Raw genomic sequence first — 24,598 nt, 5'->3', positions numbered from 1 at the left:
GGGGTTAGAGATAGGGAGGGGGTGTAGGGGCTGGAGGGGGTTACAGAGATAGGGAGGGGGTGTAGGGGCTGGAGGGGGTTACAGAGATAGGGAGGGGGTGTAGGGGCTGGAGGGGGTTACAGAGATAGGGAGGGGGTGTAGGGGCTGGAGGGGGTTACAGAGATGAGGGGTGTAGGGGCTGGAGGGGGTTACAGAGATAGGGAGGGGTGTAGGGGCTGGAGGGGGTTACAGAGATAGGGAGGGGGTTACAGAGATAGGGAGGTGGGTAATGGCTGGAGGGGGTAACAGAGATAAGGAGGGGGTGTAGGAGCTGGAGGGGATACAGAGATATGTAGGGGCTGGAGGGGGTTGCAGAGATAGGTAGGGGCTGGAGGGGGTTACAGAGATAGGGAGAGGTGTAGGGGCTGGAGGGGGTTACAGAGATAGGTAGGGGGTGTAGGGGCTGGAGGTGGTTACAGAGATAGGGAGGGGGTGTAGGGGCTGGAGGTGGTTACAGAGATAGGGAGGGGGTGTAGGGGCTGGATGGAGGTTACAGAGATAGGGAGGGGGTGTAGGGGCTGGAGGTGGTTACAGAGATAGGGAGGGGGTGTAGGGGCTGGAGGGGGTTGCGGAGGTAGGGAGGGGGGTAGGGGCTGGAGGGGGTTACAGAGATAGGAAGGGGGTGTAGGGGCTGGAGGGGGTTACAGAGATAGGAAGGGGGTGTAGGGGCTGGATGGGGGTTACAGAGATAGGGGGTTTAGGGCTCGATGGGGTTACAGAGATAGGGAGGGGGTGTAGGGGCTGGAGGGGGTTACAGAGATAGGGAGGGGGTGTAGGGGCTGGAGGGGGTTACAGAGATAGGGAGGGGGTGTAGGGACTGGAGGGGGTTACAGGGATAGGGAGGGGGTGTAGGGGCGGGAGGGGGTTACAGAGATAGGGAGGGGGTGTAGGGGCTGGAGGGGGTTACAGAGATAGGGAGGGGGTGTAGGGAGGGGGTGTAGGGACTGGAGGGGGTTACAGGGATAGGGAGGGGGTGTAGGGGCGGGAGGGGGTTACAGAGATAGGGAGGGGGTGTAGGGGCTGGAGGGGGTTACGGAGATAGGGAGGGGGTGTAGGAGCTGGAGGGGGTTACGGAGATAGGGAGGGGGTGAAGGGGCTGGAGGGGGTTACAGAGTTAGGGAGGGGGTGAAGGGGCTGGATGGGGGTTACAGAGATAGGGAGGGGTGAAGGGGCTGGAGGGGGTTACAGAGATAGGGAGGGGGTGAAGGGGCTGGAGGGGGTTACAGAGTTAGGGAGGGGGTGAAGGGGCTGGATGGGGGTTACAGAGATAGGGAGGGGTGTAGGGGCTGGAGGAGGTCACAGAGATAGGGAGGAGGTGTCGGGGCTGGAGAGGGTTACGGAGATAGGGAGGGTGTGTAGAGGCTGGAGGGGCTTACAGAGAAAGGGAGGGGGTGTAGGAGCTGGAGGGGGTTACAGAGATAGGGAGGGGTGTAGGGGCTGGATAGGATTACAGAGATAGGGAGGGGGTATAGGGGCTGGAGGGGGTTACAGAGATAGGGAGGGGGTGTAGGAGCTGGAGGGGGTTACAGAGATAGGGAGGGGGTGTAGGGGCTGGAGGGCGTTAGAGATAGGGAGGGGGTAGGTGCGGGAAGGGGTTACAGAGATAGGGAGGAGGGTAATGGCTGGAGGGGGTAACAGAGATAGGGAGGGGCTGGAGGGGGTTGCGGAGAGAGGGAGGGTTTAATGGCTGCAGGGGGATACGGAGATAGGGAGGGGTTGGATGGGGTTACGGAGATAGGGAGGGGGTGTAGGGGCTGGCGGTGGTTACAGATATAGGGAGGGAGTGTAGGGGCTGCAGGAGGTTACAGAGATAGGGAGGGACTGGAGAGGGTTACGGAGATAGGGAGGGTGTGTAGGGGATGGAGGGAGATAGGGAGGAGGTGTAGAGGCTGGAGGGGCTTACAGAGAAAGGGAGAGGGTGTAGGGGCTGGAAGAGGTTACAGAGATAGGGAGGGGTGTAGGGGCTGGATAGGATTACAGAGATCGGGAGGGGGTATAGGGGCTGGAGGGGGTTACAGAGATCGGGAGGGGTGTAGGGGCTGGAGGGGGTTACGGAGATAGGGGCTGGAGGGGGTTACAGAGATAGGGAGGGGGTGTAGGGGCTGGATGGGGGTTACAGAGATAGGGAGGGGGTTTAGGGGCTGGAGGGGGTTACAGAGATTGGGAGGGGGTTTAGGGGCTGGATGGAGTTACAGAGATAGGGAGGGGGTTACAGAGATAGGGAGGTGGGTAATGGCTGGAGGGGGTAACAGAGATAAGGAGGGGGTGTAGGAGCTGGAGGGGATACAGAGATAGGGAGGGGCTGGAGGGGGTTGCGGAGATAGGGAGGGGGGTAGGGGCTGGAGGGGGTTACAGAGATAGGTAGGGGCTGGAGGGGGTTACAGAGATGGGGAGGTGGAGGGGGTTACAGAGATAGGGAGGGTGTGTAGGGTCTGGAGGGGGTTACAGAGATAGGGAGAGGGTGTAGGGGCTGGAGGGGGTTACAGAGATAGGGAGGGGGTGTAGGGGCTGGATGGGGGTTACAGAGATAGGGAGAGGGTGTAGGGGCTGGAGGTGGTTACAGAGATTGGGAGGGGGTGTAGGGGCTGGATGGGGTGAAGAGATAGGAAGGGGGTGTAAGGGCTGGAGGGGGTTGCGGAGGTAGGGAGGGGGGTAGGGGCTGGAGGGGGTTACAGAGATAGGGAGGGGGTGTAGTGGCTGGATGGGGGTTACAGAGATAGGGAGGGGGTGGAGGGTCTGGATGGTGGTTACAGAGATGGGGGGGTGGAGGGGGTTACAGAGATAGGGAGGGGGTGTAGGGGCTGGATGGGGGTTACAGAGATAGGGAGAGGTGTAGGGGCTGGAGGGGGTTACAGAGATAGGGAGGGGGTGTAGGGGCTGGAGGGGGTTACAGAGATAGGGAGGGGGTGTCGGGGCTGGAGGGGGTTACAGAGATAGGGAGGGGGTGTAGGGGCTGGAGGGGGTTGCGGAGGTAGGAAGGGGGGTAGGGGCTGGAGGGGGTTACAGAGATAGGGAGGGGGTGTAGGGGCTGGATGGGGGTTACAGAGATAGGGAGGGGGTGTAGGGGCTCGATGGGGTTACAGAGATAGGGAGGGGTGTAGGAGCTGGAGGGGGTTACAGAGATAGGGAGGGGGTGTAGGGGCTGGAGGGGGTTGCGGAGGTAGGGAGGGGGGTGGGGGTTGCGGAGGTAGGGAGGGGGGTAGGGGCTGGAGGGGGTTACAGAGATAGGGAGGGGGTGTAGGGGCTGGAGGGGGTTACAGAGATAGGGAGGGGGTTTAGGAGCTGCAGGGGATACAGAGATAGGGAGGGGCTGGAGGTCGTTGCGGAGATAGGGAGGGGATGTAGGGGCTGGAGGGGGTTACAGAGATAGGGAGGAGGGTAATAGCTGGAGGGGGTAACAGATAGGGAGGGGGTTTAGGAGCTGGAGGGGATACAGAGATAGGGAGGGGCTGGAAGGGGTTGCGGAGATAGGGAGGGGATGTAGGGGCTGGAGGGGGTTACAGAGATAGGGAGGGGTATAGGGACTGGAGAGGGGTTACGGAGATAGGGAGGGGGATAATGGCTGGAGGGGGATACGGAGATAGGGAGGGGCTGGAGGGGGTTACGGAGATAGGGAGGGGGTGTAGGGTCTGGAGGGGGTTACAGATATAGGGAGGGTGTGTAGGGGCTGGAGGAGGTTACAGAGATAGGGAGGGACTGGAGGGGGTTACGGAGATAGGGAGGGGGTGTAGGGGATGGAGGGAGATAGGGAGGAGGTGTAGAGGCTGGAGGGGGTTACAGAGAAAGGGAGGGGGTGTAGGGGCTGGAGGAGGTTACAGAGATAGGGAGGGGGTGTAGGGACTGGATGGGGTTACAGAGATAGGGAGGGGGTGTAGGGGCTGGAGGAGGTTACAGGGATAGGGAGGGGGTGTAGGGGCTGGATGGGGGTTACAGAGATAGGGAGGGGGTGTAGGGGCTGGAGGGGGTTACAGAGATAGGGAGGGGTGTAGGGGCTGGAGGGGGTTACAGAGATAGGGAGGGGGTGTAGGGGCTGGAGGGGGTTACAGAGATAGGGAGGGGGTGTAGGGGCTGGAGGAGGTTACAGAGATAGGGAGGGGGTGTAGGGGCTGGAGGGGGTTACAGAGATAGGGAGGGGGTGTAGGGGCTGGAGGAGGTTACAGAGATAGGGAGGGGGTGTAGGGGCTGGAGGGGGTTACAGAGATAGGGAGGGGGTGTAGGGGCTGGAGGGGGTTACAGAGATAGGGAGGGGTGTAGGAGGTGGTGACGGTGATGGGGGCGGGGGGGGGGAGGGCCGGAGGGGGTGGTGACGGTGATGGGGGAGGGGGTGTAGGGGCCGGAGGGGGTGGTGACGGTGATGGGGGAGGGAGGGGGGGGGGAGGGCCGGAGGGGGTGGTGACGGTGATGGGGGAGGGGGTGTAGGGGCCGGAGGGGGTGGTGACGGTGATGGGGGAGGGAGGGGGGGGGGGAGGGCCGGAGGGGGTGGTGACGGTGATGGGGAGGGGGTGTAGGGGCCGGAGGGGGTGGTGACGGTGATGGGGGCGGGCGTGTAGGGGCCCGAGGGGGTGGTGACGGTGATGGGGGAGGGAGGGGGGGGGGGGGGGGGAGGGCCGGAGGGGGTGGTGACGGTGATGGGGGCGGGAGGGGGGGGGGGGAGGGCCGGAGGGGGTGGTGACGGTGATGGGGGAGGGGGTGTAGGGGCCGGAGGGGGTGGTGACGGTGATGGGGGAGGGAGGGGGGGGGGGGGGAGGGCCGGAGGGGGTGGTGACGGTGATGGGGGCGGGGGTGTAGGGGCCCGAGGGGGTGGTGACGGTGATGAGGGAGGGAGGGGGGGGGGGGGGGAGGGGCCGGAGGGGGTGGTGACGGTGATGGGGGAGGGAGGGGGGGGGGGGAGGGCCGGAGGGGGTGGTGACGGTGATGGGGGAGGGGGTGTAGGGGCCGGAGGGGGTGGTGACGGTGATGGGGGAGGGAGGGGGGGGGGGGGAGGGCCGGAGGGGGTGGTGACGGTGATGGGGGCGGGGGTGTAGGGGCCCGAGGGGGTGGTGACGGTGATGGGGGAGGGAGGGGGGGGGGGGGGGGAGGGCCGGAGGGGGTGGTGACGGTGATGGGGGCGGGGGTGTAGGGGCCCGAGGGGGTGGTGACGGTGATGGGGGAGGGAGGGGGGGGGGGAGGGCCGGAGGGGGTGGTGACGGTGACGGGGGAGGGGGTGTAGGGGCCGGAGGGGGTGGTGACGGTGATAGGGGAGGGGGTGTAGGGTCAGAGTATGTGACTCCGCTAAGAGAGAGTTTGGTTATTTTTAGTTGTGGTCACACAGCAGACACTGTGGAGGAAATCCTGGCTGAGTTCACGTTTGGAACAAATGATGCAAGTTTCCTGGAAGGCCCGAGGTGTTGGGGAAAGCCAGTGTGGGGCTGATGTTGTGCTCCTGTCTCACATTCCTCAGGTTTTCTAACAATGAGTATTAGACTGACGTACTGTCCGACGCCCGGCGTACAATTGTGGACGACTGAGAGAGAATGGAAAAGGTGACACATAGAGCAAGCCTGGGGTTCTGACCGCTCACTCACTGGGGCAATTAAACTTTCCCCTCCTCCAGCCTGTTACACAGGAACAGGAGGCCATTCAGCTCCCCCCCTCCAGCATGTTACACAGGAACAGGAGGCCATTCAGGCCCCCCCCCCCCCAGTCTGGTACACAGGAACAGGAGGCCATTCAGCCCCCCCTCCTCCAGCCTGTTACAAGGAACAGGATCCATTCAGCCCCTCCTCGAGCCTGTTACACAGGAACAGGAGGCCATTCAGCCCGTCCTCCTCCAGCCGGTTACACTTGGCCAGATGGTCCACTTTGATCCCTCCTGCTATTCCCAGGGCTAATCTGTGTGAATCCAGATTCTGTTGGTGGATCAGGATACTGGGCAGAGCCTCTCACATCCAGGTTATCACTGACAGCGGCAATATATTTCCAAGTCGGGATGGTGAGGGGCTCGGAGGGGAACTTGCAGGGGGTGGTGTCCCCATGTACCTGCTGCCCCTTGTCCTTCGAGATGGAAGTGGCCGTGGGTTTGGAAGGTGCTGCCTGAGGGTCTTTGGTGAGTTTCTGCAGTGGGTCTTGTAGCTGGTACACACTGCTGTTACTGAGGGTCGGTGGGGGAGGGAGGGGATGGTACACACTGCTGTTACTGAGTGTCGGTGGGGGGGAGGGAGGGGATGGTACACACTGCTGTTACTGAGGGTCGGTGGGGGGAGGGAGGGGATGGTACACACTGCTGTTACTGAGGGTCGGTGGGGGGAGGGAGGGGATGGTACACACTGCTGTTACTGAGTGTCGGTGGGGGGGAGGGAGGGGATGGTACACACTGCTGTTACTGAGCGTCGGTGGGGGGAGGGAGGGGATGGTACACACTGCTGTTACTGAGTGTCGGTGGGGGGAGGGAGGGGATGGTACACACTGCTGTTACTGAGCGTCGGTGGGGGGAGGGAGGGGATGGTACACACTGCTGTTACTGAGCGTCGGTGGGGGGAGGGAGGGGATGGTACACACTGCTGTTACTGAGCGTCGGTGGGGGAGAGGGAGGGGATGGTACACACTGCTGTTACTGAGCGTCGGTGGGGGGAGGGAGGGGATGGTACACACTGCTGTTACTGAGTGTCGGTGGGGGAGGGAGGGGATGGTACACACTGCTGTTACTGAGCGTCGGTGGGGGGAGGGAGGGGATGGTACACACTGCTGTTACTGAGGGTCGGTGGGGGGAGGGAGGGGATGGTACACACTGCTGTTACTGAGCGTCGGTGGGGGGAGGGAGGGGATGGTACACACTGCTGTTACTGAGCGTCGGTGGGGGGAGGGAGGGGATGGTACACACTGCTGTTACTGAGGGTCGGTGGAGGGAGGGAGGGGATGGTACACACTGCTGTTACTGAGCGTCGGTGGGGGGGAGGGAGGGGATGGTACACACTGCTGTTACTGAGGGTCGGTGGGGGGAGGGAGGGGATGGTACACACTGCTGTTACTGAGGGTCGGTGGGGGGAGGGAGGGGATGGTACACACTGCTGTTACTGAGCGTCGGTGGGGGGAGGGAGGGGATGGTACACACTGCTGTTACTGAGCGTCGGTGGGGGGAGGGAGGGGATGGTACACACTGCTGTTACTGAGCGTCGGTGGGGGGAGGGAGGGGATGGTACACACTGCTGTTACTGAGCGTCGGTGGGGGGAGGGAGGGGATGGTACACACTGCTGTTACTGAGCGTCGGTGGGGGGAGGGAGGGGATGGTACACACTGATGTTACTGAGCGTCGGTGGGGGGAGGGAGGGGATGGTACACACTGCTGTTACTGAGGGTCACTGGGGGAGGGAGGGGATGGTACACACTGCTGTTACTGAGCGTCGGTGGGGGGAGGGAGGGGATGGTACACACTGCTGTTACTGAGCGTCGGTGGGGGGAGGGAGGTGATGGTACACACTGCTGTTACTGAGCGTCGGTGGGGGGGAGGGAGGGGATGGTACACACTGCTGTTACTGAGCGTCGGTGGGGGGAGGGAGGGGATGGTACACACTGCTGTTACTGAGCGTCGGTGGGGGAGGGAGGGGATGGTACACACTGCTGTTACTGAGCGTCGGTGGGGGGGAGGGAGGGGATGGTACACACTGCTGTTACTGAGTGTCGGTGGGGGGGAGGGAGGGGATGTTTGTGGGTGTGGGGCTGCTTTGTCCCTGGATAGTGTCGAGCTTCTCGAGTGTTGTTGGAGCTGCCCCCATCCAGTGGCAAGTGGGGAGTATTCCCTCACCCTCCTGCCTTGGGTCTTGTTGGTGGAGGGTCAGGAGGGGAGTTACTCGCTGCAGGAATCCCAGCCTCTGACCTGCTCTTGAAGCCGCTGTGTTTATGTGGTGGGTCCAGTTGGGTTTCTGGTCCATGGTAACCCCCAGGATGGTGATAGTGGGGGATTCAGTGATGGGATGTCGAGAGGTAGTGGTTCGAGTGTCTCTTATTGGGGCCAGTAATGGTTGGTGCCAACATTGCTACAATGAGAAGGTCTCACTGTGAAAGTATTTCTTCTGTGAACAAGACCCTCCATTTTGGGAACAAAACGTGTGTGTGAGAGAGCAGTATTTTTAATAGACATTAATATCCTGTATATTTACAATGTACACAATCATGGAACAGATTGCAATATAAAAACAACAGCCACATTAATAAACAAAAGCATTAACTTTTCCAATGGCCTCTTTTTTTAACATCAAAACAAGAGGATAGCAGCAGGAGTAGGTCCCTGAATGGCCTCCTGCTGTGGTCTCGGTTTGGAGTGCGCTGTCCGAGGAGTGTGGGGGAGTTGCGGTTCAGTGTAGGGAGTGGGGTTAGGGTCTGGAGGGGACCGTCCGAGAGTGTGGAGTGGACTGTCTGAGGGGAGGGGGGGGGGGGGGGGGGGTGTGTGGAGAGGGGACAGGGAGGGGAGCCCTGGGGTTCGGAGCCACAGCACAGGCAGACATCTGTCAGAAACAAAAGCGATAAAACATTGATCAAGTGTATTGCTGATGGGCTCCACTCAGTCCCAGTCCAGGGCAGAGCCTTCCACTCATTTCCCCAGATCCCCCTTCCCAACAAGATGATCAGAGGCGACAGGAATTCGCAATAAATACAGGAGGAGATTCCGATAAATAAAGGGAGGTATTTACAGGTAAACAGAGCGACGTACACCATCAGAACATCACAGAGGGTCAGTTCAGACTGATAAGGAGCAGATACAAGCTCAGCAGGAGAGGGCAGAGAGCACCCATCTCTGTTCTGGCACTCCCATTGCACAGTCGGTCATCACAACACTCAAAGCTTTTCTGCAGTTCCATTCCGAAGATCATCCGCGTGGAATTCAGGTGACAAATCGAGTCAGACAGACATCCTTGGAAATCGATTGTTAAATTGCGACCGGCTGGAGGAGGGACAAACAGATCGAGATAAGTGGAATAGTTTCTCACCCTCAGACCCACCAGCTCGTCCACGCACGATGACGAGACAGAATTGCAAACAAATAATCACGGGGGAGCAAGTGCAAATATTTCAGTTCACACTCATCAGGACACAAACACAAGAAAACCAATTTTAGACAGGGTGCAACAATTTATCCAGCACTGCTGATTGGTTAGTCAATTCATGACACTGCAATTTCCAAAAACACATCACTCTCGGCTCAATGTGGGGGGAGGGAATATGTCCCTCAGGAATGGAACAAAGCTAAATAGTTAAAGAAAGATTCCTGCACTGTCGGAGGGTCAGTGCTGAGGGAGAGCCGCACTGTCGGAGGGTCAGTGCTGAGGGAGTGCCGCACTGTCGGAGGGTCAGTGCTGAGGGAGCGCCGCACTGTCGGAGGGTCAGTGCTGAGGGAGTGCCGCACTGTCGGAGGGTCAGTGCTGAGGGAGTGCCGCACTGTCGGAGGGTCAGTGCTGAGGGAGTGTCGCACTGTCGGAGGGTCAGTGCTGAGGGAGTGCCGCACTGTCGGAGGGTCAGTGCTGAGGGAGTACCGCACTGTCGGAGGGTCAGTGCTGAGGGAGTGCCGCACTGTCGGAGGGTCAGTGCTGAGGGAGTGCCGCACTGTCGGAGGGTCAGTGCTGAGGGAGTGGGCACTGTCGGAGGGTCAGTGCTGAGGGAGTGGGCACTGTCGGAGGGTCAGTGCTGAGGGAGTGGGCACTGTCGGAGGGTCAGTGCTGAGGGAGTGGGCACTGTCAGAGGGTCAGTGCTGAGGGAGTGGGCACTGTCAGAGGGTCAGCTTGGATTGAAATCAGATTTAAATTCAAGATGATTTGCATCAGAGCGATGCGATGTGACCCACTGTGACAATGAAGAAACTGCTCCATTCCTGACCAATGACAGATTTATGGATCTGGGAGCCCTCAAGCTGTCCTCATTCACTCCATGTATGAAACACACCCCATCCCTGTAACCCCCTCCAGCCCCTACACCCCCTCCATATCCCTGTAACCCCCTCCAGCCCCTACACCCCTCCCTATCCCTGTAACCCCCTTCAGCCCCTACACCCCTCCCTATCCCTGTAACCCCCTCCAGCCCCTACACCCCCCTCCCTATCTCTGTAACCCCCTCCAGCCCCTACACCCCCCTCCCTATCCCTGTAACCCCCATCCAGCCCCTACACCCCTCCCTATCTCTGTAACCCCCTCCAGCCCCTACACCTCCTCCCTATCTCTGTAACCTCCTCCAGCCCCTACACCCCTCCCTATCTTTGTAACCCCCTCCAGCCCCTACACCCCCTCCCTATTTCTGTAACCCCCTCCAGCCCCTACACCCACTCCCTCACTCTGTAACCCCCTCCAGCCACTACACCCCCTCCCTATCTCTGTAACCCCCTCCAGCCCCTACACCCCTCCCTGTCTCTGTAACCCCCTCCAGCCCCTACACCCCCTCCCTCACTCTGTAACCCCCTCCAGCCCCTACGTCCCTCAGAGATCTCTGTGCTCCTCCAATTCCAACCCCTCCAACGCCCCAGGGCGCTTCACTGTTGCCAGAATTCCCTTCCGAAAGGCCCCTCCCTTGTGAGGAGCCTCAGGGTTACGCAGCCTCGTAAATGGGTGCTAGATAAATGCAGCCGATTGTTGTTGAGAGACAGAAGCGGTGACCTACTGCCCGCGAGGAAATGTTGAAGTCTTCCACACTTGGTCTGTGTCCCCTGACAGCGTATCTGCCCTTTCTTGGTGCACTTAAAATCGTTCAGCATTTCCAAACAACCGACACACGTCTGACTGCTTTCCTGGCTGACTGGAAACAGAGAGAAATAAAAATAAAATTCGATCATTCCAACATCTCCCAAGGACTCTCCTCTCTTTCACATTCCGTCTCTCCCGAAATCTACCAGCTCTTGGCAGCTGTTGTGATTGGAGGTCCCTCTCCCGAGTCTCTAACTACCCTCTCAGGAACTCACTGTTATTTTGCTGTATTTTCATTCACTCCTGGGACATGGGGGTCACTGGCTGAGCCCAGTATTTATCGCCCCATGTCCCTGACAGACCCCCCTTGAGAAGGTGGGGGTGAGCTGCCTCCTTGACCCGCTGCAGTCCATGTGCTGTGGGTAGCCCTACAATGTCCCTGAGGGAGGGAATCCCAGGATTCTGACCCAGGAAGGAACGGGAGATATATTTCCAAGTCGGGACGGTAAGTGGAGGGGAAATTGCAGGGGGGTGGTGTCCCCATGTACCTGCTGCCCCTTGTCCTTCTAGATGGAAGTGGCCATGGGTTTGGAAGGTGCTGCCTGAGGGTCTTTGGTGAGTTTCTGCAGTGGGTCTTGTAGATGGTACACACTGCTGTTACTGAGGGTCGGTGGGGGGAGGGAGGGGATGGTACACACTGCTGTTACTGAGTGTCGGTGGGGGGGAGGGAGGGGATGGTACACACTGCTGTTACTGAGCGTCGGTGGGGGGGAGGGAGGGGATGGTACACACTGCTGTTACTGAGTGTCGGTGGGGGGGAGGGAGGGGATGGTACACACTGCTGTTACTGAGCATCGGTGGGGGGAGGGAGGGGATGGTACACACTGCTGTTACTGAGTGTCGGTGTGGGGGGAGGGAGGGGATGGTACACACTGCTGTTACTGAGCGTCGGTGGGGGGAGGGAGGGGATGGTACACACTGCTGTTACTGAGCGTCGGTGGGGGAGGGAGGGGATGGTACACACTGCTGTTACTGAGCGTCGGTGGGGGAGGGAGGGGATGGTATACACTGCTGTTACTGAGCGTCGGTGGGGGAGGGAGGGGATGGTACACACTGCTGTTACTGAGCGTCGGTGGGGGGAGGGAGGGGATGGTACACACTGCTGTTACTGAGCGTCGGTGGGGGGAGGGAGGGGATGGTACACACTGCTGTTACTGAGCGTCAGTGGGGAGGGAGGGGATGGTACACACTGCTGTTACTGAGCGTCGGTGGGGGGAGGGAGGGGATGGTACACACTGCTGTTACTGAGCGTCGGTGGGGAGGGAGGGGATGGTACACACTGCTGTTACTGAGCGTCGGTGGGGGGAGGGAGGGGATGGTACACACTGCTGTTACTGAGTGTCGGTGGGGGGAGGGAGGGGATGGTACACACTGCTGTTACTGAGGGTCGGTGGGGGGGGGAGGGGATGGTACACACTGCTGTTACTGAGCGTCGGTGGGGGGAGGGAGGGGATGGTACATACTGCTGTTACTGAGTGTCGGTGGGGGGGAGGGAGGGGATGGTACACACTGCTGTTACTGAGCGTCGGTGGGGAGAGGGAGGGGATGGGACACACTGCTGCTACTGAGCGTCGGTGGGGGAGGGAGGGGATGGTACACACTGCTGTTACTGAGCGTCGGTGGGGGAGGGAGGGGATGGTACACACTGCTGTTACTGAGCGTCGGTGGGGGAGGGAGGGGATGGTACACACTGCTGTTACTGAGCGTCAGTGGGGGGAGGGAGGGGATGGTACACACTGCTGTTACTGAGCGTCAGTGGGGGGAGGGAGGGGATGGTACACACTGCTGTTACTGAGCGTCGGTGGGGGGAGGGAGGGGATGGTACACACTGCTGTTACTGAGCGTCGGTGGGAGAGGGAGGGGATGGTACACACTGCTGTTACTGAGTGTCGGTGGGGGGAGGGAGGGGATGGTACACACTGCTGTTACTGAGCGTCGGTGGGGGGAGGGAGGGGATGGTACACACTGCTGTTACTGAGCGTCGGTGGGGGAGAGAGGGGATGGTACACACTGCTCTTACTGAGCGTCGGTGGGGGAGGGAGGGGATGGTACACACTGCTGTTACTGAGCGTCGGTGGGAGAGGGAGGGGATGGTACACACTGCTGTTACTGAGTGTCGGTGGGGGAGGGAGGGGATGGTACACACTGCTGTTACTGAGCGTCGGTGGGGGGAGGGAGGGGATGGTATACACTGCTGTTACTGAGCGTCGGTGGGGGAGGGAGGGGATGGTACACACTGCTGTTACTGAGCGTCGGTGGGGGGGAAGGGAGGGGATGGTACACACTGCTGTTACTGAGCGTCGGTGGGGGGGAGGGAGGGGATGGTACACACTGCTGTTACTGAGCGTCGGTGGGGGGCAGGGAGGGGATGGTACACACTGCTGTTACTGAGGGTCGGGGGGGGGGAGGGGATGGTACACACTGCTGTTACTGAGTGTCGGTGGGGGGGGAGGGAGGGGATGGTACACACTGTTGTTACTGAGCGTCGGTGGGGGGAGGGAGGGGATGGTACACACTGCTGTTACTGAGCGTCGGTGGGGGGAGGGAGGGGATGGTACACACTGCTGTTACTGAGCGTCGGTGGGGGGAGGGAGGGGATGGTACACACTGCTGTTACTGAGCGTCGGTGGGGGGCAGGGAGGGGATGGTACACACTGCTGTTACTGAGCGTTGGTGGGGGGGAGGGAGGGGATAGTACACACTGCTGTTACTGAGTGTCGGTGGTGGGAGGGAGGGGATGGTACACACTGCTGTTACTGAGCGTCGGTGGGAGAGGGAGGGGATGGTACACACTGCTGTTACTGAGCGTCGGTGGGGGGCAGGGAGGGGATGGTACACACTGCTGTTACTGAGGGTCGGGGGGGGGAGGGGATGGTACACACTGCTGTTACTGAGCGTCGGTGGGGGGCAGGGAGGGGATGGTACACACTGCTGTTACTGAGGGTCGGGGGGGGAGGGGATGGTACACACTGCTGTTACTGAGTGTCGGTGGGGGAGGGAGGGGATGGTACACACTGCTGTTACTGAGCGTCGGTGGGGGGAGGGAGGGGATGGTACACACTGCTGTTACTGAGTGTCGGTGGGGGGAGGGAGGGGATGGTACACACTGCTGTTACTGAGCGTCGGTGGGGGGAGGGAGGGGATGGTACACACTGCTGTTACTGAGCGTCGGTGGGGGGAGGGAGGGGATGGTAACACTGCTGTTACTGAGCGTCGGTGGGGGGAGGGAGGGGATGGTACACACTGCTGTTACTGAGCGTTGGTGGAGGGAGGGGATGGTACACACTGCTGTTACTGAGCGTCGGTGGGGGGAGGGAGGGGATGGTACACACTGCTGTTACTGAGTGTCGGTGGGGGGAGGGAGGGGATGGTACACACTGCTGTTACTGAGCGTCGGTGGGGGAGGGAGAGGATGGTACACACTGCTGTTACTGAGCGTCGGTGGGGGGAGGGAGGGGATGGTACACACTGCTGTTACTGAGCGTCGGTGGGGGAGGGAGAGGATGGTACACACTGCTGTTACTGAGCGTCGGTGGGGGGAGGGAGGGGATGGTACACACTGCTGTTACTGAGCGTCGGTGGGGGGAGGGAGGGGATGGTAACACTGCTGTTACTGAGCGTCGGTGGGGGGAGGGAGGGGATGGTACACACTGCTGTTACTGAGCGTCGGTGGGGGGAGGGAGGGGATGGTACACACTGCTGTTACTGAGCGTCGGTGGAGGGAGGGGATGGTACACACTGCTGTTACTGAGCGTCGGTGGGGGCAGGGAGGGGATGGTACACACTGCTGTTACTGAGTGTCGGTGGAGGGAGGGGATGGTACACACTGCTGTTACTGAGCGTCGGTGGGGGGAGGGAGGGGATGGTACACACTGCTGTTACTGAGTGTCGGTGGGGGGAGGGAGGGGATGGTACACACTGCTGTTACTGATTGTCGGTGGGGGGAGGGAGGTGATGGTACACACTGCTGTTACTGAGCGTCGGTGGGGGAAGGGAGGGGATGGTACACACTGCTGTTACTGAGTGTCGTGGGGGGAGGGAGGGGATGGTACACACTGCTGTTACTGAGTGTCAGTGGGGGGAGGGAGGGGATGGTACACACTGCTGTTACTGAGCGTCGGTGGGGGGGAGGGAGGGGATGGTACACACTGCTGTTACTGAGCGTCGGTGGGGGGAGGGAGGGGATGGTACACATTGCTGTTACTGAGCGTCGGTGGGGGGGAGGGAGGGGATGGTACACACTGCTGTTACTGAGCGTCGGTGGGGGGAGGGAGGGGATGGTACACACTGCTGTTACTGAGCGTCGGTGGGGGGAGGGAGGGGATGGTACACACTGCTGTTACTGAGCGTCGGTGGGGGGAGGGAGGTGATGGTACACACTGCTGTTACTGAGCGTCGGTGGGGGGAGGGAGGTGATGGTACACACTGCTGTTACTGAGCGTCGGTGGGGGGAGGGAGGGGATGGTACACACTGCTGTTACTGAGCGTCGGTGGAGGGGAGGGAGGGGACGGTACACACTGCTGTTACTGAGCGTCGGTGGGGGAGGGAGGGGATGGTACACACTGCTGTTACTGAGCATCGGTGGGGGGAGGGAGAGGATGTTTGTGGGTGCGGGGCTGCTTTGTCCCTGGAAGGTGTCGAGCTTCTCGAGTGTTGTTGGAGCTGCCCCCATCCAGGGGCAAGTGGGGAGTATTCCCTCACCCTCCTGCCTTGGGCCTTGTCGATGGTGGGACAGGCTTTGGGGGGAGTCAGGAGGGGAGTTACTCGCTGCAGGATTCCCCGCCTCTGACCTGCCCTTGGACTAGCTGTGTTTATGTGGTGGGTCCAGTTTCTGGTTAACAGTAACCCTGCCACAAACACTAGGACAAACAGGAAGAAAGTTAGCAACCAGGATACACGAACACCAGCTAGCCACAAAAAGACACGACCCTCTCTCCTTCGTAGCCCTACACATGGATGAAAAAACCCACCATTTCCTCTGGGACAACACATCTATCCTGGGACAGGCTAAGCAAAGACATGCCAGAGAATCCCTAGAGGCCTGGCACTCCAACCACAACGCCATAAACAAACACATAGATCTAGATGCCATCTATCAACCCCTCCGAAAACGACCAGGAAATGACATCACCACAAACCCCAGGAACCCCATCCAGGACCCCATCCAGAAAGCAGGAGACAACAGCTTCGCTTCACTTGGAGGTCCCCACTGATGATGTTACCTAGCCAGGTAATGAAACATCTGGATATCAAACCTACAGCTCAGCGAGCAAACCTACACCCCAAGTAACCCTCACGACATGAACGTTATTGACTTGCGGAGTGCTCAGCTCATCAAACAGATTTATTCCTGTCTCCCACCTCCTACACCAATCAGCTGCCTATCCGAACAACCTCAGATCCCACCCCCTCCAATCACCCCAGGCCACTGCTGAGATTGGCACCCCTTCCATACAGAGCTGGCCTTGAGAAATACGGGAGAGATTATCCAATTATATTAACGTTAGGATTATAGAGAGAATCACAGATCGAGAGAAGGAGAAACAGGGAGGTGGATAGAGAGACTGATAAAGGGATAAAGGGAGATAGATACCTGGATAGTGAGCAAAATAGGGAGTGGGACAGAGACAGGGACAGACAGACAGAAAGAGACACACACACACACAGATATATATACACACGCGCGCACGCACACACACACAGAGGGTGACATATACACACACACACACACACAGATATATATACGCACGCGCACACCCACAGACAGAGGGAGACATATACACACACACACACACACACACACACACACAGACATATATATATAAACACGCACACGTGCGTGCACAAACACACAGATATATACACACACGCACACAGACCCTCAGATGGAGACAGATACACATTGAGACGGACAGAGAGAGAGAGACATACTCACACACACAGACACTCACACACACACAGAGATAGATACTCAGATAGACAGACAACAGTGGGATCGACAGACAGAGAGACAATGAGAGAGAAAGAGACTCAGGGATAAAGGTAAAGGGACAAAGAAAGAGACATGCTGGGGTACGATGGTAGTGACACAGAATGTAAAGACAAAGACTGTGAGGTGAATGTTTGATGGTCCGAGCTGTCCAGAGAGTGTGAGAGACTGAGAGAAAGATAGAGGGCTGGACGGATGAAGGAAGGAAGACAGTATTATACAGAGAATAGGAGGAAGAGAGAAAGGAAGACAAAAGCGCACAGGGATAGAGAGAGACAGAGATGAAGATTGGTGGGTAGAAACACATAGAGACGGGGAGAAGGAGACAGGGAAATATAAACATGTAGAGACGGGAAGAGTGAGACAGGGGGATATAAACATATAGATACGGAGAGAGGGAGACAGGGAAATATAAACAGATAGAGACGGCGAGAGGGAGACAGGGAAATATAAACAGATAGAGACTGTGAAGGGAGACAGGGGGTTGTAAACAGATAGAGACGGGGAGAGAGAGACCGGGGGATATAAACAGATTGAGATGGGGAGAGGGAGACAGGGAATTATAAACAGATAGAGACAGGGAGAGGGAGACAGGGAAATATAAACAGATAGAGACGGAGAGAGGGAGACACAGGGGGATATAAACAGATAGAGATGGGGAGAGGGAGACGGGGAAATATAAACAGATAGAGACGGGGAGAGGGAGACAGGGGGATATAAACAGATAGAGACGGGGAGAGGGAGACAGGGAAATATAAACAGACAGAGACGGGGAGAGGGAGACAGGGGGATATAAACAGATAGAGACGGGGAGAGGGAGACAGGGGGATATAAACAGATAGAGACGGGGAGAGGGAGACAGGGAAATATAAACAGATAGCGACGGGGAGAGGGAGACAGGGGGATATAAACAGATAGAGACGGGGAGAGGGAGACGGGGAAATATAAACAGATAGAGACGGGGAGAGGGAGACAGGGGGATATAAACAGATAGAGACGGGGAGAGGGAGACAGGGAAATATAAACAGACAGAGACGGGGAGAGGGAGACAGGGAAATATACACAGATAGAGACGGGGAGAGGGAGACAGGGGGATATAAACTGATAGAGACGGGGAGAGGGAGACAGGGAAATATAAACAGATAGAGATGGGGAGAGGGAGACAGGGAAATATAAACAGATAGAGATGGGGAGAGGGAGACAGGGGGATATAAACTGATAGAGACGGGGAGAGGGAGATAGGGAAATATAAACAGATAGAGATGGGGAGAGGGAGACAGGGAAATATAAACAGATAGAGATGGGGAGAGGGAGACAGGGGGATATAAACTGATAGAGACGGGGAGAGGGAGACAGGGAAATATAAACAGATAGAGACAGGGAGAGTGAGACAGGGAAATATAAACAGATAGAGACGGGGAGAGGGAGACAGGGGGATATAAACTGATAGAGACGGGGAGAGGGAGACAGGGAAATATAAACAGATAGAGACAGGGAGAGTGAGACAGGGAAATATAAACAGATAGAGATGGGGAGAGAGAGACAGGGAAATATAAACAGATAGAGACAGGGAGAGGGAGACAGGAAAATATAAACAGATAGAGACGGACAGAGGGAGACAGGGAAATATAAACAGATAGAGACGGGGAGAGGGAGACAGGGAAATATACACAGATAGAGATGGGGAGAGGGAGACAGGGAAATATAAACAGATAGAGACAGGGAGAGGGAGACAGGGAAATATAAACAGATAGAGACGGGGAGAGGGAGACAGGGAAATGTAAACAGATAGAGACTGGGAGAGGGAGACGGGGAAATATAAACAGATAGAGATGGGGAGAGGGAGACAGGGAAATATAAACAGATAGAGACGGGGAGAGGGAGACAGGGAAATATAAACAGATAGAGACGGGGAGAGGGAGACAGGGAAATATAAACAGATAGAGACGGGGAGAGGGAGACAGGGGGATATAAACAGATAGAGACGGGGAGAGGGAAACAGGGAAATATAAACAGATAGAGACGGGGAGAGGGAAACAGGGAAATATAAACAGATAGAGACGGGGAGAGGGAGACAGGGAAATATAAACAGATAGAGACGGGGAGAGGGAGACAGGGAAATATAAACAGATAGAGACGGGGAGAGGGAGACAGGGAAATATAAACAGATAGAGACGGGGAGAGGGAGACAGGGAAATATAAACAGAGATGGGGAGAGGGAGACAGGGAAATATAAACAGAGATGGGGAGAGGGTGATGGGGAAATATAAACAGATAGAGACGGGGAAAGGGAGACAGGGAAATATAAACAGACAGAGACAGGGAGAGGGAGACAGGGAAATATAAACAGACAGAGACAGGGAGAGGGAGACAGGGGGATATAAACAGATAGAGACAGGGAGAGGGAGACAGGGAAACATAAACAGACAGAGACGGGGAGAGGGAGACAGGGAAATATAAACAGATAGAGACGGGGAGAGGGAGACAGGGAAATATAAACAGACAGAGACAGGGAGAGGGAGACAGGGGGATATAAACAGATAGAGACGGGGAGAGGGAAACAGGGAAATATAAACAGATAGAGACAGGGAGAGGGAGACAGGGGGATATAAACAGATAGAGACGGGGAGAGGGAAACAGGGAAATATAAACAGATAGAGACGGGGAGAGGGAGACAGGGAAATATAAACAGATAGAGACGGGGAGAGGGAGACAGGGGGATATAAACAGATAGAGACGGGGAGAGGGAAACAGGGAAATATAAACAGATAGAGACGGGGAGAGGGAGACAGGGAAATATAAACAGATAGAGACGGGGAGAGGGAAACAGGGAAATATAAACAGATAGAGACAGGGAGAGGGAGACAGGGAAATATAAACAGATAGAGACGGGGAGAGGGAGACAGGGAAATATAAACAGATAGAGACGGGGAGAGGGAGACAGGGAAATATAAACAGATAGAGACGGAGAGAGGGAGACAGGGAAATATGAACAGATAGAGACAGGGAGAGGAAGACAGGGAAATATAAACAGATAGAGATGGGGAGAGGGAGACAGGGAAATATAAACAGATACAGACGGAGAGAGGGAGACAGGGAAATATAAACAGATAGAGACTGTGAGAGGGAGACAGGGAAATATAAACAGATAGAGACGGGGAGAGGGAGACAGGGAAATATAAACAGATAGAGATGGGGAGAGGGAGACAGGGAAATATAAACAGATAGAGATGGGGAGAGGGAGACAGGGAAATATAAACAGATAGAGACTGGGAGAGGGAGACAGGGAAATATGAACAGATAGAGACAGGGAGAGGGAGACAGGGAAATATAAACAGATAGAGATGGGGAGAGAGAGACAGGGAAATATAAACAGATAGAGACAGGGGGATATAAACAGATAGAGACGGAGAGAGGGAGACAGGGAAATATGAACAGATAGAGACAGGGAGAGGGAGACAGGGAAATATAAACAGATAGAGATGGGGAGAGGGAGACAGGGAAATATAAACAGATAGAGATGGGGAGAGGGAGACAGGGAAATATAAACAGATAGAGACAGGGAGAGGGAGACAGGGAAATATAAACAGATAGAGATGGGGAGAGAGAGACAGGGAAATATAAACAGATAGAGACAGGGAGAGGGAGACAGGGGGATATAAACAGATAGAGATGGGGAGAGAGAGACAGGGGGATATAAACAGATAGAGACGGGGAGAGGGAAACAGGGAAATATAAACAGATAGAGACGGGGAGAGGGAGACAGGGAAATATAAACAGATAGAGATGGGGAGAGGGAGACAGGGAAATATAAACAGATAGAGATGGGGAGAGGGAGACAGGGAAATATAAACAGATAGAGACGGAGAGAGGGAGACAGGGAAATATAAACAGATAGAGACTGTGAGAGGGAGACAGGGAAATATAAACAGATAGAGACGGGGAGAGGGAGACAGGGAAATATAAACAGATAGAGATGGGGAGAGGGAGACAGGGAAATATAAACAGATAGAGATGGGGAGAGGGAGACAGGGAAATATAAACAGATAGAGACTGGGAGAGGGAGACAGGGAAATATGAACAGATAGAGACAGGGAGAGGGAGACAGGGAAATATAAACAGATAGAGATGGGGAGAGAGAGACAGGGAAATATAAACAGATAGAGACAGGGAGAGGGAGACAGGGGGATATAAACAGATAGAGACGGAGAGAGGGAGACAGGGAAATATGAACAGATAGAGACAGGGAGAGGGAGACAGGGAAATATAAACAGATAGAGATGGGGAGAGGGAGACAGGGAAATATAAACAGATAGAGATGGGGAGAGGGAGACAGGGAAATATAAACAGATAGAGACTGGGAGAGGGAGACAGGGAAATATGAACAGATAGAGACAGGGAGAGGGAGACAGGGAAATATAAACAGATAGAGATGGGGAGAGAGAGACAGGGAAATATAAACAGATAGAGACAGGGAGAGGGAGACAGGGGGATATAAACAGATAGAGATGGGGAGAGAGAGACAGGGAAATATAAACAGATAGAGATGGGGAGAGAGAGACAGGGAAATATAAACAGATAGAGATGGGGAGAGAGAGACCGGGGGATATAAACACATTGAGATGGGGAGAGGGAGACAGGGAAATATAAACAGATAGAGATGGGGAGAGGGAGACAGGGAAATATAAACAGATAGAGACTGGGAGAGGGAGACAGGGAAATATGAACAGATAGAGACAGGGAGAGGGAGACAGGGAAATATAAACAGATAGAGATGGGGAGAGGGAGACAGGGAAATATAAATAGATAGAGATGGGGAGAGAGAGACAGGGAAATATAAACAGATAGAGATGGGGAGAGAGAGACCGGGGGATATAAACACATTGAGATGGGGAGAGGGAGACAGGGAAATATAAACAGATAGAGATGGGGAGAGGGAGACAGGGAAATATAAACAGATAGAGATGGGGAGAGGCAGACAGGGAAATATAAACAGATAGAGATGGGGAGAGGGAGACAGGGAAATATAAACAGATTGAGATGGGGAGAGGGAGACAGGGAAATATAAACAGATAGAGATGGGGAGAGGCAGACAGGGAAATATAAACAGATAGAGATGGGGAGAGGGAGACAGGGAAATATAAACAGATAGAGATGGGGAGAGGGAGACAGGGAAATATAAACAGATAGAGATGGGGAGAGGGAGACAGGAAAATATAAACAGATTGAGATGGGGAGAGGGAGACAGGGAAATATAAACAGATAGAGACAGGGAGAGGGAGGCAGGGAAATATAAACAGATAGAGACAGGGAGAGGGAGACGGGGGATATAAACAGATAGAGATGGGGAGAGGGAGACAGGGAAATATAAACAGATAGAGACAGGGAGAGGGAGACGGGGGATATAAACAGATAGAGATGGGGAGAGGGAGACAGGGAAATATAAACAGATAGAGATGGGGAGAGGGAGACAGGGAAATATAAACAGATAGAGACTGGGAGAGGGAGACAGGGAAATATAAACAAATAGAGATGGGGAGAGGGAGACAGGGAAATATAAACAGATAGAGACTGGGAGAGGGAGACAGGGAAATATAAACAGATAGGGACGGCGAGAGGGAGACAGGAAAATATAAACAGATAGAGACAGGGAGAGAGAGACAGGGAAATATAAACAGATAGAGACGGGGAGAGGGAGACAGGGAAATATGAACAGATAGAGACAGGGAGAGGGAGACAGGGAAATATAAACAGATAGAGATGGGGAGAGGGAGACAGGGAAATATAAACAGATAGAGATGGGGAGAGAGAGACCGGGGGATATAAACACATTGAGATGGGGAGAGGGAGACAGGGAAATATAAACAGATAGAGATGGGGAGAGGGAGACAGGGAAATATAAACAGATAGAGATGGGGAGAGGGAGACAGGGAAATATAAACAGATAGAGATGGGGAGAGGGAGACAGGGAAATATAAACAGATAGAGATGGGGAGAGGGAGACAGGGAAATATAAACAGATAGAGACGGGGAGAGGGAGACAGGGAAATATAAACAGATAGAGATGGGGAGAGGGAGACAGGGAAATATAAACAGATAGAGATGGGGAGAGGGAGACAGGGAAATATAAACAGATAGAGACGGGGAGAGGGAGACAGGGAAATATAAACAGATAGAGATGGGGAGAGGGAGACAGGGAAATATAAACAGATAGAGATGGGGAGAGGGAGACAGGGAAATATAAACAGATAGAGACTGGGAGAGGGAGACAGGGAAATATGAACAGATAGAGACAGGGAGAGGGAGACAGGGAAATATAAACAGATAGAGATGGGGAGAGAGAGACAGGGAAATATAAACAGATAGAGACAGGGAGAGGGAGACAGGGGGATATAAACAGATAGAGACGGAGAGAGGGAGACAGGGAAATATGAACAGATAGAGACAGGGAGAGGGAGACAGGGAAATATAAACAGATAGAGATGGGGAGAGGGAGACAGGGAAATATAAACAGATAGAGATGGGGAGAGGGAGACAGGGAAATATAAACAGATAGAGACTGGGAGAGGGAGACAGGGAAATATGAACAGATAGAGACAGGGAGAGGGAGACAGGGAAATATAAACAGATAGAGATGGGGAGAGAGAGACAGGGAAATATAAACAGATAGAGACAGGGAGAGGGAGACAGGGGGATATAAACAGATAGAGATGGGGAGAGAGAGACAGGGAAATATAAACAGATAGAGATGGGGAGAGAGAGACAGTGAAATATAAACAGATAGAGATGGGGAGAGAGAGACCGGGGGATATAAACACATTGAGATGGGGAGAGGGAGACAGGGAAATATAAACAGATAGAGATGGGGAGAGGGAGACAGGGAAATATAAACAGATAGAGACTGGGAGAGGGAGACAGGGAAATATGAACAGATAGAGACAGGGAGAGGGAGACAGGAAAATATAAACAGATAGAGATGGGGAGAGGGAGACAGGGAAATATAAATAGATAGAGATGAGGAGAGAGAGACAGGGAAATATAAACAGATAGAGATGGGGAGAGAGAGACCGGGGGATATAAACACATTGAGATGGGGAGAGGGAGACAGGGAAATATAAACAGATAGAGATGGGGAGAGGGAGACAGGGAAATATAAACAGATAGAGATGGGGAGAGGGAGACAGGGAAATATAAACAGATAGAGATGGGGAGAGGCAGACAGGGAAATATAAACAGATAGAGATGGGGAGAGGGAGACAGGGAAATATAAACAGATTGAGATGGGGAGAGGGAGACAGGGAAATATAAACAGATAGAGATGGGGAGAGGCAGACAGGGAAATATAAACAGATAGAGATGGGGAGAGGGAGACAGGGAAATATAAACAGATAGAGATGGGGAGAGGGAGACAGGGAAATATAAACAGATAGAGATGGGGAGAGGGAGACAGGAAAATATAAACAGATTGAGATGGGGAGAGGGAGACAGGGAAATATAAACAGATAGAGACAGGGAGAGGGAGGCAGGGAAATATAAACAGATAGAGACAGGGAGAGGGAGACGGGGGATATAAACAGATAGAGATGGGGAGAGGGAGACAGGGAAATATAAACAGATAGAGACAGGGAGAGGGAGACGGGGGATATAAACAGATAGAGATGGGGAGAGGGAGACAGGGAAATATAAACAGATAGAGATGGGGAGAGGGAGACAGGGAAATATAAACAGATAGAGACTGGGAGAGGGAGACAGGGAAATATAAACAAATAGAGATGGGGAGAGGGAGACAGGGAAATATAAACAGATACAGACTGGGAGAGGGAGACAGGGAAATATAAACAGATAGGGACGGCGAGAGGGAGACA

At 55.3% G+C, this 24,598-nt stretch overlaps 1 protein-coding gene across 1 annotated transcript in view; it reads right to left on the bottom strand.

The window, feature by feature from the left end:
* Window positions 1-8,127: 8,127 nt before the first annotated feature.
* Window positions 8,128-24,598, bottom strand: part of LOC122547767 (prostate stem cell antigen-like) — a 93,366-nt gene continuing 76,895 nt past the window's right edge. The window contains exons 4-5 of the mRNA XM_087980887.1: window positions 10,661-10,795; window positions 8,128-8,957 (exon numbers count right to left, since the gene is read on the bottom strand). Coding sequence (XP_087837013.1) covers window positions 8,749-8,957; window positions 10,661-10,795 — 344 coding nt within the window. The 3' untranslated portion in view covers window positions 8,128-8,748. The remainder of the gene's footprint in view (window positions 8,958-10,660; window positions 10,796-24,598) is intronic.

The sequence above is a fragment of the Chiloscyllium plagiosum genome, unplaced genomic scaffold (assembly GCF_037043375.1).
Source record: "Chiloscyllium plagiosum isolate Xiang-an unplaced genomic scaffold, Cpla_swu_hap1 HiC_scaffold_38, whole genome shotgun sequence".
In the NCBI taxonomy this organism is placed as follows: Eukaryota; Metazoa; Chordata; class Chondrichthyes; order Orectolobiformes; family Hemiscylliidae; genus Chiloscyllium; species Chiloscyllium plagiosum.
The sequence above is the reverse complement of the archived record's forward strand: the minus strand, read 5'-3'. Positions and strand labels throughout refer to the sequence as shown.